This window comes from Micropterus salmoides, unplaced genomic scaffold (genome assembly GCF_014851395.1).
Source record: "Micropterus salmoides isolate LMB-PRFRI ecotype aquatic unplaced genomic scaffold, ASM1485139v1 Ms_hic_scaffold_21, whole genome shotgun sequence".
NCBI lineage: Eukaryota > Metazoa > Chordata > Actinopteri > Centrarchiformes > Centrarchidae > Micropterus > Micropterus salmoides.
The window spans coordinates 5,787,771-5,805,219 of record NW_024041262.1 but is presented as its reverse complement, the minus strand read 5'-3'; the positions used below and the strand labels follow the sequence as shown (position 1 = coordinate 5,805,219).

General features: G+C 41.0%; 2 protein-coding genes and 2 non-coding genes across 5 annotated transcripts; 2 read left to right on the top strand and 2 right to left on the bottom strand.

The window, feature by feature from the left end:
* Positions 1-2,128: 2,128 nt before the first annotated feature.
* trnar-ucg lies at positions 2,129-2,201 on the top strand. The gene has a single exon. It is a non-coding gene; the product is annotated as a tRNA-Arg (tRNA).
* Positions 2,202-3,066: 865 nt separating this feature from the next.
* Positions 3,067-4,748, bottom strand: mrpl58 (mitochondrial ribosomal protein L58). Of its 2 annotated transcripts, none has more exons than XM_038735436.1 (6): positions 4,564-4,748; positions 4,042-4,066; positions 3,883-3,942; positions 3,668-3,750; positions 3,382-3,561; positions 3,067-3,297 (listed from the first exon to the last, which is right to left on the bottom strand). In XM_038735436.1, exons 1-6 carry the CDS (start codon positions 4,723-4,725, stop codon positions 3,217-3,219), a joined length of 591 nt encoding a protein of 196 aa, XP_038591364.1. In that variant the 5' UTR covers positions 4,726-4,748; the 3' UTR covers positions 3,067-3,216. The 2 variants fall into 2 exon arrangements, with proteins under 2 accessions (XP_038591364.1, XP_038591365.1); XM_038735437.1 differs by having other exon boundaries at positions 3,392-3,561; positions 4,564-4,746.
* A 161-nt stretch (positions 4,749-4,909) lies between these two features.
* Positions 4,910-4,981, bottom strand: trnaq-cug. The gene has a single exon. It is a non-coding gene; the product is annotated as a tRNA-Gln (tRNA).
* A 1,034-nt stretch (positions 4,982-6,015) lies between these two features.
* daglb (diacylglycerol lipase, beta) lies at positions 6,016-16,922 on the top strand. The gene is made up of 15 exons (XM_038735435.1): positions 6,016-6,821; positions 6,946-7,097; positions 7,518-7,692; positions 7,789-8,056; positions 8,283-8,405; positions 8,489-8,616; positions 9,214-9,340; positions 9,491-9,574; positions 11,039-11,116; positions 11,229-11,309; positions 11,868-11,995; positions 12,385-12,453; positions 14,079-14,151; positions 14,263-14,516; positions 15,713-16,922. The coding sequence occupies exons 1-15, from the start codon at positions 6,727-6,729 to the stop codon at positions 15,906-15,908; spliced, it is 2,031 nt and encodes a 676-aa protein (XP_038591363.1). The 5' UTR covers positions 6,016-6,726; the 3' UTR covers positions 15,909-16,922.
* Positions 16,923-17,449: the final 527 nt, after the last annotated feature.

The following is a 17,449-nucleotide window of genomic DNA, read 5'->3' as shown; positions in this document are numbered from 1 at the left end:
GGATCCCTTATTTAAACTCACTCATTTCTCTCCAACTGATTTATTTCAAACAGGTTATTTCACAAATGACTTCTGGAGTCCATTAGTTGTATGTTTCTCAAACACACAGGTATCTGCTCAAGCAGCAAACTGTACGAATTCAAGATATTAGTACTTGAGTATTTTCATATTATGCAACTTAATGCGTCTACTCCACTACTTCTCAGAAACAAAAGTGAAAAACAAAAGACAAAACGTTAAATACGTATATTAACGCAACTCTGACTTCCTTACCAATTTATTATAATTCCCTCACACTCACGCTATTGTTTCATAGTCAACAGATTTCTACAAAATAAGACCATGGTCCAGTATTCACATCTGCGCACGCGCACACACACACACACACACACACACACACACACACACACACACACACACCATTTGTGTGTCATCAAATATACTAGTATAACATTAACAGGGACTATTTTTATGCACAGTGACTACTATTACTTTTGAAACATTAAGTAAATGTAGCTGATTATAATAATGTGCTACTCTGGCTTCTTTACTCAAGCCTTTATATACATACAGCTGATTAAACTCTGGATATTTTGACAAGTAATCTGCAAAAGTCAGTCAATATTGTATATTTCCTAATGTTTTCACATTTTGTTGGCATTTTTAACTTGTTCCTGAGAAGCTTTTGTGCAGACAAGATGACTTTCAGAGATTTTTTCAAGGGGTAATATGTAGATTTCAGCGGCCACTAGCGGTGCGGTTTTAACATTGCAACCAGGTCTGTACTCGGCTGAACGAGCAGAATCCGAAACACAACCGCTTTCAGACAGAGATCACACAAAACCCGCAGAAACCCCGGCCTATTTGCACAATACCCCGAAAAATAGCGGCTATAGACAAACGGAGACAGCCTCACAAAACATGCTGGAAACTCAGGTAAACTCCCAGTGTTACAGTAATATTTTATCAGTTGCAGGTTGAACTAGCCGACGTGATACATTTGCGTTAGTTTGCCTGTCTGCTTTTTAACAACCGACGTTATTTGTGTCTCTTTCACCAGAGGTTCAGCAATGCTGGATAAATATAGCCTACTGGATGAAAAGGAAACAATTAGTGAGCGGGACTGAATATTATGAGAGTGTGGCCACACTATAACAGGTGGAGAAGCTGTGTATCTGAGTATCAGTAAAACAACAATAAATCGAAACTGAACCTTAAGAAGAAAACAGCTATAGATCCAGGATAAAGGTGAGCAACTGCACGGCGGTCACAGGTGTTACGGGTTCTGCATCCCCGCCGAGAATTGCATGAATGTCCAAGTTACTGTTTAAAAACAATATGTGGAATCCATTAATGCTGAGCAGTTGTTCTAAGTATATATTTTATGAACGTTTAGAAACGTTATTTTATTACACTTAAGTAGCAGTCCTGGAGATTCAGCAAACAATGTCATGATACCGCTTTTGATCACCTCCTCCTGCATGCTTGGCTGACATGCAGAACTCTGCACAACACCAGCGAGCTAGTTTTCTAACTTGAGCCAACAAAATCACAGTATGTTTCACATGCTTTGCAGTAATCTTGGTTTACATGTCTAATAGGAAAAAATCTGTGTCGGCTTGGTCGGTTCCAAAACAAAGCGGAGGTCTCTCCCTGAGTCTGATGTTGACAGTGTGTTCACCGGACATTGATTTGATTTTCGTTTGGCCTGACAGGCTCTAGCAGATACAACTTGCGTAGTCCTTACTGGACTTTATGCTGGAGTTTGTCAAAATATGTGTTGTGCCCGGAGCCGGTTGTTCTGTGGTGTTAGTGGACTGCAGGTCCTTGCTGCGGTGTTGACGCTGCTGTTGTCGGAGAGAGTCTCGGGAGCGCGCATGCAGCTACACCCAGAACGTCAAGCAGAATATTGTCAGTTCCAAGCAAGAGAGAAAAAAGGCGTGTTGTTCATTTCTAAGTGAGGTTACAGCCCATCGACAAAGAAAAAAGGGATTTACTAATGAGTGATTCTATTATAAAAGTATATAGCCCCATGAAATCCTATGTACGTTTTTAATGAACACACTTCAGAGCATATCATACATGTAGTAAGTATTTCTATATTCGACGGTTTTGCATTTGTCACTCCGACCGCGTGGCCTAATGGATAAGGCGTCTGACTTCGGATCAGAAGATTGAGGGTTCGAGTCCCTTCGTGGTCGTCTTTTACGCTGCTGGCAATTGATTTTCTTTTGGTTGTGTCCGGAAGCTGATAGTAAACCGCGTTTTATGCTTAGTGCAGACCCTGGACCAGGGGTTCTCAACTACGTTTGTTCAAATAACTCGTGTTTCGCCAGTTAAATGCTTTTAATATGAAGCATCAGCAGTAGGAAATGTTAGGTTTGCATTAGCAGTAAGTTAGTAACTTATAGCATTTTACCGGGAATTTCGCCACAGATGCAGTTTCTAATTCTTCAAATATATTAATATGGCATAACTTTAATCAGTGGGCATTCTACGGACAGGATGGGAAGTTTTAGCGGGCAAGAGCCATAGTCCTTCTAGCCCAACAGTGAATAACGGTACGTGCATAATTAGCATACGTATTTAACGTAAATTTGGAACAATATACTGTAGAATACATAACAGCAGAGTGGCGCAGCGGAAGCGTGCTGGGCCCATAACCCAGAGGTCGATGGATCGAAACCATCCTCTGCTATGTTTTAAATCTTTTTTCTTGACCATCCGTCGACAACTTCTCATAGCGACATTGACATTGATTGTCTTTGGAGGACTTAAGCTAGGTATCAATAAATGTAGGAATAAAATTAATAAATATTGAGCAGGACATAAACTAAATCTATTTTTACTGCTTTTGAGTGCAGTTAGAACCTACACATAAAGGCAATTTCTTTTTTGTAATTTATTTATTTAAGTTTGTGTTTTTGATGTACTGAAATTTGTGACCCATCAGAATCTGTGACACTACAGGACTAATTACACGAGGAATACCAAAGTCTTGACCAAACATTGTGAGATGACTTGGGCACAGAATCTGATGCTTCACAGAATACAGTTTAGCACCGGTCAACAGCAGCAGTAGTTTCATTTAAAACATTTTACACTGGTCTGTACATTTCTGGTATTTAGTAAGAAAACGTTGCTACTAAAGACATGTAATTGTATTTATTGATAATACATTAATGGGAGGTAGAAGCATAACAGTCCAACGATCAGTCAAAGTCCACTCGTCTGCTCTTCTTGGTAGCTGAATGGATCTTCTTCTGTTTCAGTCGCTCCTTGTTCATCTTCTCTAACCTGCACAACATATGTCACATATGTTAAAGACACATACAAGATGCATTTATAATCAAGGTGGATAGAAAACCAACATGCTCTCACAGGGTGATACCTGGCTGCCCTAAGAGCTACGTCCTCTTCTGTTGGTTCACGTGGCTTCTCGCTGGCCTCAGCTATGATGGCAGAAATTTTCTGAATGCAATCGGAGAGGTTTCTCTGCTGACTCCGGCTCAGCTCTGAAGTCACCAGGAGCTCACCGGCCTTATTGATGCGGTTTTTGTTCTGGGCACGTCATAAATAACTTATTTTAAATCTAACCATTTTGCATTTTCAATTGTAATAAACAATTCAGTATATAATACTGATCTCCACAGCATTTGAAACAAACCTTTTCAAAGACTTTCTGTCGAACATCTTCTGGGATCCAGTCTGCTGTTTGCACGTGGAATCGGACCTCTGCTTTTGTGCTGACTGTAGATGGAGAGGTCATTAAATGGAGGAATATACTGGGCATTATTAAACAGTTTCAAGAATCAAGGCCTTGTGCAAGCTGTAAGAAATCAAGGAGCATTTCTTTAACTGATAAAGTTCAACTTTAAGAACCTTTATTGACATGCTGACCACCAGGACCACTGCTCCTGCTGTAAGACACTGTCAGACGGTCTGAGATCCAGGAGGAGAAGAAATATATTGAATAAAAAATGCAAAAAGAGAATAATATGTTTTTATTCTGCTTTAGTAAATAAATATTTGTATATTTACCAACTGGAATGTGCACTTGGGTGTCCTGAAAAAGTAAAAATAAAATATAACTTTCTGTACTGTGCATTGAGAATATAAATCTATTCTACTGCTAAAGACACCATCAGACTATATTTACACAGTTTAATGAGTTTTCATTGATTGATTTGTTCTTAGAGAATGCCACAGCAAAATCCATTCCCAAAACTGGCCACAACAATGCCATCTGGAGTCCTGAGAAGGGAAAAGGGTCGGTGCTGCTCATATCTAGGGTCAGCACATCCCGGGGTGATGTGTGATCATTTTCATCATCACATTATCACAACTCCTGTGCCCTTCTGTCCCCAGCCTTTGACCCTCGTGGTATGGCCGGGATGTAAAATGTGGCACAGACAGTAAACAGGTGCTTATTTGGTCTCCCCATAATATTATAGTGTGGCTTATTTTATCCAGGTTGTTTAAATACAGTGTGTCAGTAAATGCTCTGTGACTGGTGGCCGAACTCATCAGAAGGCTCCAAATAGCTGCATGTCTTAAACTAACCTGTACGGTGTCTGTGCCTCGGGTCCCGTGACCGACACTCAGTCGTACAATGTTGTTAATGTGGCTAACAAGAGCACTCCTTCGTTTTCCATGCTGTGGATTTACGTTTCCTCCTGCCCTGCGACAAACTAAGTAAGAACATCGTACTATGTGTGCCGCCATGTTGGAGTGACGTCTTTACGGCCAGTGGCGTGAAGTACTTTGACGTAAAGTAGCTGCTGCTGCTAAGCGATGCTAAGTTTTTTTTTTTTTGCGTTAGTGCTGGAATGGTCTTAAACGTTAATGCTGCTGATAGAAACAGTATTGAACATAAACCTTGTGGCGTGTGTTTGAGAAAAATAAATTCAGGTTCCACCGAGATTTGAACTCGGATCGCTGGATTCAGAGTCCAGAGTGCTAACCATTACACCATGGAACCGTTCAGTGACCGAGGAGGAATCTATCAATATGAACTATAGTAGATCCCAACCTGATGAACTAAATGTTGATTACATCGCATTGGATTATTTAAATTTTGGGTTTTTTTTTCCAATTTAAATGGGTATGTACCTGAAAAACGTTTACTAATGTTTATAGTAAAACGGGATCTGTCTCCACGACTGCTCCACTGAATATATCAGAATCAGAAATAACGTTACTTTATTGATCCCCGAAGGGAAATTCTGTGTTACAGTTGCAAACATTGCACTAGGGCAAAGGAATATAATAAAGATAGTGGGATATAGAGAAGTATATAAATATCAGTAAAAATGTAAAATAAAATAATATAAGGAGTGTGGATATGTACAGTATTTACATACAGATACATACATATAGTTTATTTCTGTTTATCATTTTTACAATTGCTAATATTAATGTATATTGTCTGCTACGTAGCAGAAGGGAGTTACAAACTCAATTTCACTCTATAACCTGTTATATTGTGACAAATAAATCGACCTACTGTACCAATCTAACCTACCCCAAAGTTACCTAACGTTATAGACTGTATAAAATAATTTCCACTCGACAGACTTTTAGTTTAGTAGAAATAATTACAGTATAGTTACATTTAGGATGAGAGGAGTACGAACCGCCCATTATAATTTGCTATTATCACAGACTGGATAAAAAATGTATAAGAAAAAGCGGAACTCTTGTATAATGGTCTCTGTTGCAGTAAAAAGGGCAATTTCACTGCTTTTTCTCCTAATGCAGACCACATTAGACCAGGTCCAGATCCAAACCGAACCATTATACCTAGAGCTCTCAAATCTAGAGTCTAAGGTTTCAACCAAACACAGTTTCAGATTTGTGAAACCTTTATTCAATTTGTGAAAATACTATAAAGTGCGATTTTTGTGCTTTTTTCATTTTCACTAATAAAATAACGTTTTTTCAAATCTAAAAAAGTGTTTCAGACAGCGTTAAAGCTTTCCCTTAACTTTCCCCTTAACTGCCGATTCGGAAGCTATGAATCGGAAGCTAACTTCAACGTGGTGTTGCAGTAGGGTAATATTTGCAGGCGTACACTGCTAGATTTCGAGCAATAGAAAACAAACCAGCTTTGTACAGTTTACTATGTTTTATGTCACCTAACGTCAAACGTATGATAATTAACGTTATAGAAAACGTTAGTTCTAATGAAAGATGTTGGTATATTACTAGCGATACAGTAGTGGTGTTGTCATGTAGTATTGCGTAAGCTATCATTATCTCGGAATAGCTTTAGAGTATTTTTAGCTAAATTGCTAATGTTAGAAGCTATCGATTCTGCTAGCTGGCGTTCACCGCATTAGCATTGTGTAATAGTCAGGCAACGCGTTGACAGGTCGCAAACCGCGACATTATATTTGACATCAAATATATAACTTGGGCGCTCCTGACTAATGTTAAAGTAGGTGATTTTAGATTATACACGCGCATGTGTTTTAATGCTCCGCTTAACGTTAGCGTGTAACGTTAGCTAGCTCACATTGTTAGGCAAAAATCATTTGGGCCATTTCACAACGTCGGAAAAAAGGATGTGACAACAATGGGTAAAGGTCGTTGCCAGCCGGTGTTGCTGCTTTGGCAGTGAAGTCATGCATCACTTCAAGTGTCCCTCATTCAAGAGAATCCCGTCCACCTTACAGGGGTGAGAAATTACCGTCAGTGAAATATTTGGACGTGGTTACCTACAAAATGCCTGGAATCGTGGTGTTTGGTCGACGGTGGGGGATCGCCAGTGACGACCTTGTTTTCCCCGGCTGCTTTGAACTGTTCGTCCGTGTGCTGTGGTATGCTGTTTACCTTCATGGATGTCCAGGATGACTTGTGCCACCCAACATCCAGCTAGTTAGACTTAATGATATCTTTCATTGACTCTGCTCTTATCACTCTCTGCTGCTACTTTCTCCATAGGTGGATTGGCACCATGATCCTGTTCACTTACCACAAGGGTAATTTTGATTGTAATGGGAGAGGAGTTCTGCACAGCTATCTGATTGGACTGTTGGTTGTGCTCGGGCTCATCATCCTCTCACTCTGTGCTATTGTTTACGTCAGTGCCCAAGGTAAATCACTTGTTGTTGATTAGGACTCCTGTCTCCGACCTTAAGATTCTGTGAGTTTAATATATAAAGAAAACTACACATGAAGAACCTTTTGTGGGGGGTGGGTAGGTGTGTCACAGGATAATAATGCTTTAGCAATTGTGTCAAAATCCAGGTTATTCTGCAATGTGCAGTGCAGGAAGTTGGCACGACAGTTGCTGCATTACTCAACTACACAACATGTACACACATGCCATACTTTATATTGAAAACAATTATAAATGGTTTAGCAATGATGGGACAAATTCTAACCATTAGTTTAGTCACCCTTTGTCACATCATCTTCCAATGTATTGCAGCTCATTAAACGTTCACCTGTAACAAGTGCAAAGAACAGGTCCATTTTTGGTGATTAAAAAGATATCTATGATTGTTTCTCAGGGACTATTACAAACCCCGGCCCACGGCGCTCCATCCCTGCACTGGTGTACCTGCGTGCACTCCTGTACATCCCTGAGCTGGCGTGGGCCTGCCTGGGAGCTGTCTGGGTGTCTGATGACAGCCAAGGCTGCGACCGTGCGACAGTAGGTGCTGTCATCGCAGCAGTGATCGCCAGGTAGGTTGTTTGGGCTTGTGAGTTCACAGTTTCATCATTTTATAATTTGTCAAAGAGGCGTGTTGATCCAGTAATGTTCTTTCTGCGTCACAACAGCTGGATCATCCTGTTGTTCACTGCTTTGGGCGTGGTATTTGTGTTTGACCCACTGGGCAACCGCCATCCTCAGCCTGCTGCCATGGAGCCACTGGGAGTCCGAGACATGGAGAGCAGCGAGGGCTCCCAGTTCCTATCCACAGCTCGCTCCCTGGCCGTCAAGGTGTGGGAGAACAGGCTGCGGCTGCTGTGCTGTTGTCTGCCGCAGGACGAAAGCCACCGAGCAGCATTCTCCAGCATTGCACAGCTCGTCAGCGGATTCTTCTCTGTAAGGAACGTTATGTCTTCCTTTGTCTGTGTCTTCCTTAACATCTGGTAGGGTTTGTGCAAACTGTGTTAAGTCAGATTAAATAGGAGAATACATCAAGCAAGACTAAAGCAAATTGTGTGGTGTGAAATATACAATAGCTGTCTAGTGATGTGATACTGCCACAAAACCCACTGTGAGATGCTTCCCTGTATAGTGTTAGTGTGTTTGTGTGTGTGTGTGGCAGGACACAGACCTTGTACCCAGTGACATAGCAGCTGGTTTGGCTCTGCTGCACCAGGAGCAGGATAAGATGGAGCAAAGCAGAGACCCTGAAGTCATAGTCCCTCACAGCCCTTCCTCTCCCATCGTAAGTACAGTCAGTCAGTACAATAGAGTCTGACCTCGGAGCAGGCAAGAATATTTGATAAACCAAACGTCTACCGTTTGAAGGGAGAAGATTTGGAGACGGAGTTGGAGAAAGCAGCTCACTGTATGCGGTTCGCTGCTGCAGCATATGGCTGGCCCTTGTACATTTACTCCAACCCCCTTACAGGGCCCTGCAAACTCAGTGGAGACTGGTAAGATGTACTCTTTACTTATCCGAGTCACTGGGATCACAAGACAGGTCAGGTTAGCTTAACAGCTGCTCACTATGATGCCTTTGTTACGCAAAAGGTTTCTTCTGTATATAGAGTGCTGCAGAGACATCCAAAGCCAAATGTTGGAGTCATCTGAGTAAGAGAAAAAAATGTATCATAAACTGGATTTTTAGATATTTTCACTCAATAAAACTGATTACTTACTTGGGCGGCTGTGTCTCAGGGGTAGAGCGGGTTGTCCATTAATCAGAAGGTCGGTGGTCGGCGCTCCTCCAGGCTGCATGTCGATGTATCCTTGGGTACTGAACCCCAAATTGCCTCTTGGTGGCTAATGTTAGTTTCTGTTTGGCTCACTGAGCCTAAGTGACTGACAAGCTCAGTGAATGTGTGTGAATGGTGAATGCAGATGTAGTGTAAAAGCACTTTGAGTGATCGAAAAGACTAGAAAGGCGCTATACAAGTACGGAGCATTTACATTTACTTAAAATAATGAGTCTCAGGTTGCCTTTGTGTTGGGATCGTTGAGACCCAGTTTGTTAGGCAGCCCAAATCAAAGTGTGTGTTTGTGTGTACCAGCTGTAGGAGTCGTGCGGCCGAGTATGACATCGTCGGGGGAGACCACCTCGGCTGTCATTTTTCATCCATCCTGCACAGCACTGGTTTGCAGTACAGAGACTTCATCCATGTCAGCTTCCACAACCAGGTAGAACTTTCACTAGTTGCCTCTGTCAGGAATTTGTTCATAGTTTCCCACAAATTTTTGTTAACGCTCGGCACCTGTCCAGCGGTCTCAGTGATTCAAACTGCTCGTCCAAATTCTGTTAATCATGTAAGCAAGCGGGGTTTGTTGCAGATCTATGAGATCCCCTTCTTCGTGGCTCTGGATCATAAGAGGGAGGCTGTTCTGGTGGCTGTCAGAGGAACACTGTCACTGAGGGTGAGTTGGGAACTTTATTTTACTTATACAGTATGTATCTTTTATTATCTCCTTTTTATTTCAATATATTCTGTGTTATTAGACTGTTCATTTGCATTTCCTTTTAATTTAAAAAAAACTGTTCTGTACAACAGCTGTGTGTAACGCTTGATGTCATCCTCCCATTTCCTCTTAATGTTCAGAATCACTTCCCTGTTTGTATAACTGACTTGGTAACTGATAGAAGAGCGTTTATGGAAACTGATAAATATAAGTACCAGTTGGTTGTACATCTGATGTCATAAACAACTCAAAAGAGATTAAAATTAGCGCTTGTCTAGAAAAAGAAGACAAAGTAGGAAGTGAGAGTGTAGCGGGTTAGTGAGGGGCCAGTGTATCAGGAATGGAAATTAACAATTAACCCACCATCTGCCAAATGCGGCTGGATTTTCCTTTTTGTCGGTCAAATGTTGGAAGGCTATCTACCACATTGGCGGATAAATATATTCGGCATATAATTTCTATTTATAGGTCATTAGCAGGGAACCGGCGTTCTTGATGGTTGTGTGTCGCACTTAAATTGGTCCCCGATGTATCAAGGTATCTAAAATCGTGTAACACACGGATTAGAGGCGTTCTTTGGTTGTTGTTGATGTTCTTTTCATGTTACTTGTGTGGTGGTTTGATTGGATTAGATTTTTAAGGGGTGGGTTAAGATCGCTCCGTCTTTCTGTCTCGTGTCTGTCACCAACTTTCCCTGCTCAGAGGCAAATAAAATCTGCTCCATACCTTTCATAAAGTGCAGCAAGCCGGCAGATTGGCGCAATACTTCCGTGAAATAAGGCAGCGTGAAAGCTGCTAGTGTTAGGAGCTAATTACAAACGTTGTACTAGGAGGGTTTTTAGCTTTTAGCAGGTAGTTGGCGGTCCAGTCAGTGTCTGACACGCTGTCAGATCTTCTAATGGTCCTGCTGTCCTTCCCAGAGATCAAGGAGATTGATCCATTGTATAAAAAAAATATTGATCCCACAAAAGCCAAAAAGTTAATTTCCATCCCTGCAGTGTATGAGAGTACTAACCCATGTCTACACATATAAAGAGTGGCTGAAGTATATTACACTCTTTCTGCTTATGTTTGTCCACGAGTCTGAAACATTTGCCCTAACATTGATTCTGAACACAGGATTTTGTTCAGCACCCCAAAAATACTCGCCCTTCACTTTTGCCTTTGACATTTATTCATTTAGCTGATGCTTTTACCCAAAGCGACTTACAATTGCTATATCACAGGTTTCACGCCTTTGGAGCATCTAGGGGTTAAGTTAAGCTCAGTGACACATTGGTGTCAGTGGATTTGAACCCGGGTCTCTCACACCAAAGTCATGTGTCTTATCCACTGTGCGATCATCACCACCCCTGACACGGGCTCTGATCTGTAATCAGTTTCCCAGTTTAATGTTTATCTCACGCCGTGTCTGTCCTGCAGGATGTCCTGACAGACCTGTCTGCTGAATGTGAGAACCTGGCTATTGAAGGAGTGTCTGGAGCCTGCTACGCTCACAAGGTGATTGTCCATTTAAACACAGTACTAGCATCCACCAGTCTCAGGTAGGGGGGTTTATTATCTAAGGTGTGTGTTTTCCAAGAGGTGAATGCATCTATGTCTGTGACTGCAGGGCATGTCCCAGGCGGCGGGCTATATCTACAAGAAGTTGGTTAATGATGGCATCCTGAACCAGGCTTTCTCCATCGCACCGGTAAGAAGTGTAGCCAGCATCAGAAACGACATTTCAGCTGCAGCATTGTTGTATTTATTTCAGTTACATCCTAGCTGGCTAACCCTTTTTGGAAGCAGCAGGATCACGTTATCAATGGGACAGGTTTACAGAGATGGTATAATTGAGGCAGGGGGGAAAAAACCCAATGCTGATTTGCATTTCCCCTCTGATAACAAAACACAGTACTCTTCCATTAGCCAAAACCAACGGACAATAGGCATGTATAATAGGTGTGTCCAGTGAGGTTTCAAAGGTACAGTGTAGTTTTAGGGCATTCTACACGAAGAATATAATTCTCTCGATATTTTTACAGTGTGAGCTAGTATGTCCATTTGAAGCCAACCAGACTTCTATGCCATTTGAGGCTGACTTTCCTTGGCATGCTCTTTTATTACATTTTTGTATCATGAACTTATATTTGTTGTGTCGTGTGATATATTTTAGACCATTTATTGTCACAAAATAACAAACTTTGCAGGGGTAAATTATCATGAATAAATCTGTATGCAATGTGTTTGCATGTTCCTGTGTTTGTAGGAGTATAAACTGGTCATCACTGGCCACAGTCTGGGTGCTGGCACAGCTTCACTGCTAGCTATCCTCTTGCGCAATTCCTTCCCCACCCTGCAGTGCTACTCATTCTCTCCACCAGGGGGACTCCTGAGGTAAGAAGACCATTCAGTAACACTGGCAAGCACAAAGAGGGACAGACCAGAGCTCAGTCCTTGGCCTTGAAGTAGAAATGTTACTTCTTGTGCAAAATGCTGCCGAGCCACCCAATCATTTATTTTAAGGAAAAAGTCATAGACAAATGTTCTACTTTTTGTTAATAGACATAACAGTAAAATCAAGATGTATAATAGTGTTAAAATTTACTTTCAAAGTTATGGAATATCTTACTTCGACAATCTGAAATAACCAGTATATTAAAAACTGACCCTTATTGTCACATGTATGATTTCATGGGTCTGACTTAAAATATGTTCTCAAACATCTGTACTGTGAATTACTGGACACAGCTTTTGATAGTAACAGGGTTCTCTGTTCTGTACAGTAAATCTTTAGCTGATTACTCCAAGGACTTTGTGGTCTCGGTTGTGCTGGGAAAGGACCTGGTTCCCAGGTAAGACGCAGCTTGTTTACTGTATGTTCTTAACAGCCGTTGGAACATATTGTTTAATCAAAGTTACAATTCATGATGAATAAATAATGTATGTGGTTACTGGTTAGATCCTTGCAGCAGTTTGGTTTGTTGTGACATTATTCACTGAAAGTATGTTTGTGTGTTTGCTGCGCTACAGACTCATCTTTAAAAGGCCAATATAAATTTTCTTCCCTCTTCTTCTTTCTTCTCCCTTCTACTGATGTTGTATCACTTGCTCGTTTTTGACCAGTAGGCTTCCACCATAGAGAACCCTCCTCCCGCTTAATGCAGTAGTTTAACACAATATAGGTGTGTAAGAAACTGTTGACAGTGACTCTGATGAAGACTCATGTCTGTCGCAACGCGTTTTTCAATTCGTATTAGCTTTTACAATAAAGGCATTTTCATTTTGCACAAACCCTACAGTGTGCCTTGAATTGTTTTTGAAAGAGACTTGCATTTTACATTTGTGATTGAGACCACATTCTTTCTGTGAAATGAGCCCTTTACATGATAGAATAAGCCAGTATAAATGTGTTGTGTTGCTCAGACTATTATAGACTTCTGTGTGATGGAGACTATAATTGGCTCTGGCCTGTTATTACAGGCACAGAGGAGGAGAAAACAAGTGCAACACTCACGCTCCTTTCCCCTCTGTTCTTTATAAGTTGTGTTTTTTTTTTTTGCAGTATTCCCTCTTTCTTTTAATCAATGCTACTTTGAAACAGCCCGCTATCGAGTAGAACCGAAACGTCTCCAGTCAAACCAGTACTTCAATCGATACCTAGGCCTACTTTTTGTAAACAGATCGTGGCAAAAAATTACTATTTGCATGGTTTTTCTTGCAGACAAACACGCAAGCAACACACCGAAAGAATAAGAAGAACACACCTTTTTTTTCCCCTAAATGCCTGCACCATAAACTCTATAAAAACTGTTGTTTTGCTGCTTCACGTGTAGTTAGTTTGATCGGCTAGACGTACACCCTCTCTATTCCTCGGTTTGTATCTTTGGTGTAGTTCAGTGACTTGTTTAAACAGACTGCTTTCTCGTTTTATTCTTGTGACTGTTGCGTTTTCTGAGGTTTGCGGCTCACCACTAAAAAGCACTCGCGGAGGGAGATCTTTCAATTCAGTTTATTGATTTGAAAGTTAATAAAATAATCTTCCGTTGTTTACTTTCAACACAATTATCAAAAAAATACCTTAAATTTGTTTCCCACAACTTATTTGGTCACTAAACTATTTCACTCTTCTCTCATTCAAATATAAAATAACTCCCAAGCTGCAGCCTTTCCCCTTTATAGGCTAATACTATTAGTGAGGATGACCTAATTAGGATGGGGAGCGATGTGATACAATTTCCCAGTACTTTTTATGTAGCAGTTATTTGAAACAAGAAAAAAATAATATAGATAACCTTGCTTACCCATAAAAAGAATAAAAATAAGCTACCAATTAGGTGACATGTCAGCAGGTGTTATTTTATGAAAGGTATTGAATGAAGTACTCAATTGGTATTGGTATCACTTTAAGGGGACTGGTATTGTAAAATTTTAAAGGATACCCAGCCCTGATCAATGTGCTATCATTCTTTTTGTACAGATTGAGCATTCCCAATATGGTGGATCTGAAAAAACGGATCCTTAAAATAGTTTCCAACTGCAATAAGCCTAAGGTAAGGACAATTCACAGCACTGACATTGGCGTAGTTTTCCATCTTGATATCATCTCTTAATATCTTCAGTCACAATCATTCATTTCAAATATTTTTCTGTGCGTGTTCCAGTACCGCATCCTGCTGCGAGGATGTTGGTACGAGCTCTTCGGAGGAGACCCAGATGACTTCCCTACTGAGATGGACGACAGGAGGGAGGAGGAGCTCAGCCAGCCACTGTTGGGGGAGGAGTCACTGATTATTCGCCACTCATCATCCTATCAGAGCCTGGCGTCAGATGACTCGCCTGCCCACACAGCTGCACACTTACCTCTCTTCCTGCCTGGACGCGTTCTGCATATCACAGAAGATGGGCCGTCACGGAGGTCTGTCGACTGTCCATATTCATTTCCACATGAATCTGCTTTCAGTGCTTACACTTGGACTGCCACTTCAAACCCTTTCAGTTTCAGTATTTCAGCTACTACTTTGGAGCAGTCACATGAACAACACCTACACTCGGTTGCCAGTTTATTAGGTACAAAGCTAATGCAGTCTAATACAACAGTCCTGCACTAACTCCTATCTTTTAATGAAGGATTTAGTAGGGATGCACCACTCTGACTTTTTCAGTCCTGATACCGACACCAATACCTCAGCTTTGGGTAACAAGCCGAGTATTGATCCGATAGCAGTGTATAATGTATAAGCTGTATTCCTCCGTGTGAGGAAGAGACTGGGAATCATTCTTTTCTGAGTTAGGCAACATCAGTCTTGACTTAAACATTGCTTCCTACGTTAGCTCTCCACCCATCCTCCTCGATTCGCGTCCCATAGATGGCCCACTTGTCACTGATACACAATCGAGCTATTTGAGTGTCAGTATTGGGCCGATATGCAATTTTAGTGTCGGATCGGTGCATCACTAGGTTTTAGAGAGGTTTTGATTCAACTGTGTGATTTATTTTTTTCATCATTCATTTTGGAGGATATGGTTTAATAGAAACACCTGTCGCAAACGCAATACAATTTAACAGCACCACAAATTACAGCCTCCAAAATTACCATAAAGTTGAATCAGCGCCTCTCTAAAACAGTTTATTACTGACTATTATGATAATAATAATAATAATACTCTCCACCATCGCTCTTCTCCACCTTTTCAATCACCAGCTGACAAGTATTGCCCTCCGAATATATCATCCTACTTGATACCAACAGCTTGCCGTCTTGACATCATTTCACCTCTGTCTTGCTCTCTGAAACACTGCAACTAAGTTGCTTTTTGGGAGAGAATAGCTTTCACCTCGTTTTGGACTGACTGCTCGTTGGAGAAGGCAGTTTGGTCTTGAGTTTCTGAGAGACGAACATAAATACCTCCATGAAGATATGATTTATTGCAGGACTGTTGTATTAGACTGTTTTAGTTTTAGCTAGGTGTACCTGACGGGTAACTGGATGTATTGTGTTGTTCAACCTGACTATCAGATGTGAATCAGTCCCAGGTGGAAAGAGCTGTCAGGCTTGAATGAGCAGAAATGAATGTTAGTTGCCAACAAATTTCTACTGTCTTTTCTTTCAGATCCTGTTTTTCCCAGGTCCGCTACCGTGCAGACTGGTCCAATGAAATGGCGTTCCGGAGTGTTTTGATCAGTCCCAGGATGCTTGCAGATCACATGCCCGACGTTGTACTCCGAGCACTCTGCAGTCTGACCAGTGACAAGCCCTTCTCTCTCTGCCCGTCGTCTGTGAACAGTAGCCAGCAAAATAATATCTGAAAAGTACCGTAGAGACGGACTCCTGATGTCTGTGCTCCCAGACTCTACAGTATTTTAAGCCCACTTTTGTTTGTATGTAATGTATTTGATTTTTACCACGCCTGATCCTGGAATATTTCAAATACTTCATGCCCTTCATTTACATCTTGTTTGAAGGCTTGATCCTAAAGCCCCTTTTCTAACGGGAGACATTTGGACACAGTGGATTGTAATGGAAGACATGAAACCGTAGAGATTTCCCTGTTGTGATCTACATGAATGAACCGGATTCGTTAACCCGTTGGAGCACACATACTTTGTTATAATTGCACTTTTAATTATTTAATTCAAATGATTTGTTTAATTTCAATCTGAGTTACTCCATGAGCAACTTTATGCCATGATATTTGAATGTGCATTGTGTACAATATTTGACAGCGCTGCAGTTTTTCTGTAAGGTCGATGTTCTACATTTTTTGTTTGTGTGAGTGCTGTGTGGCTGGTAGAGGCCGCCCCCTGGTCACTGAAAGGGTCAGATGTTGTCTTCCTTCTGTGTGGGGAGGGCTGATCCAGGATGTGAGGATAGAGGGGCCTGAAGCATTCTGTCTTGATTGTATAGTGACTGTGGTTAGTCTGTCTTGTGTTTTAATGTCTTAAGACATCAGGGTGAACAGTGCCTATGCATTACAGGAAAAACGAGTCAACAGAATTGCTTTACAGTGAAAGACAGTGATGAGTGCAGTGTTTGGTGTTTACAGTAAGTTATTGTTTTTCCTGCATTTTCTACAATGCAGGTTGAATAGTGCATGGTGTTTGGCAAAAAAAAAAAAAAGATAGATATAAGGGGTAGAAAGATTGTACTTAACACATTTTATGGGAACCTGTTTACTTGCCATGGATATTAGGTCTCTTTTGTTTTTTTCAGGTAATGTATAATATTAAAGTTTGAGTCAACTGATGCCTGAATAACTATTTCACATCATCAACAGAATGCATTGGACTCATTGATGCAAATAAAAGCTTTTGTGAAGTACACTCCCCCATCCTTTGGTTTATTTTATTTTTTTAAATAGAAGAAACACAAGTGGTCCTTAACCTCAGAAACATCAACCTGCGATCTGAATGCACGTGAAATACATTTTAAGTGAAAAGGTATAAGGCTAAAAATTTGTATTAATCCCTTAACTAAAGTCATATCTGTCAATGGTGAGAGGGGTGTAAATAATAATGAAATGTTTCCAATCAATAGATCACTATGGATTAGTTGCAGATGTAACTCTATACTTCATCAACTCTGTTTAGCACGTGACGTACCCGCGACGTCCCGTCACCAACACATGACCTCTTTAAGGGATCCTCGTAAGCTCCTATTTCTAAACTCTGGCATGGTAGTGTCCAGTACAGCCAGCCTGTACGATATCAACGTTTGCTCTACTTATTTGTACTGTTGGCTGTAAAGTTATGTAAGAAATCAAATGGCATACCCTCGTAACTACTTTGTGCTGCAGCTGTAGAATGAAAATGATAGGGAGGAAATGTGTAGTAAACCAGTCACTGGAGGT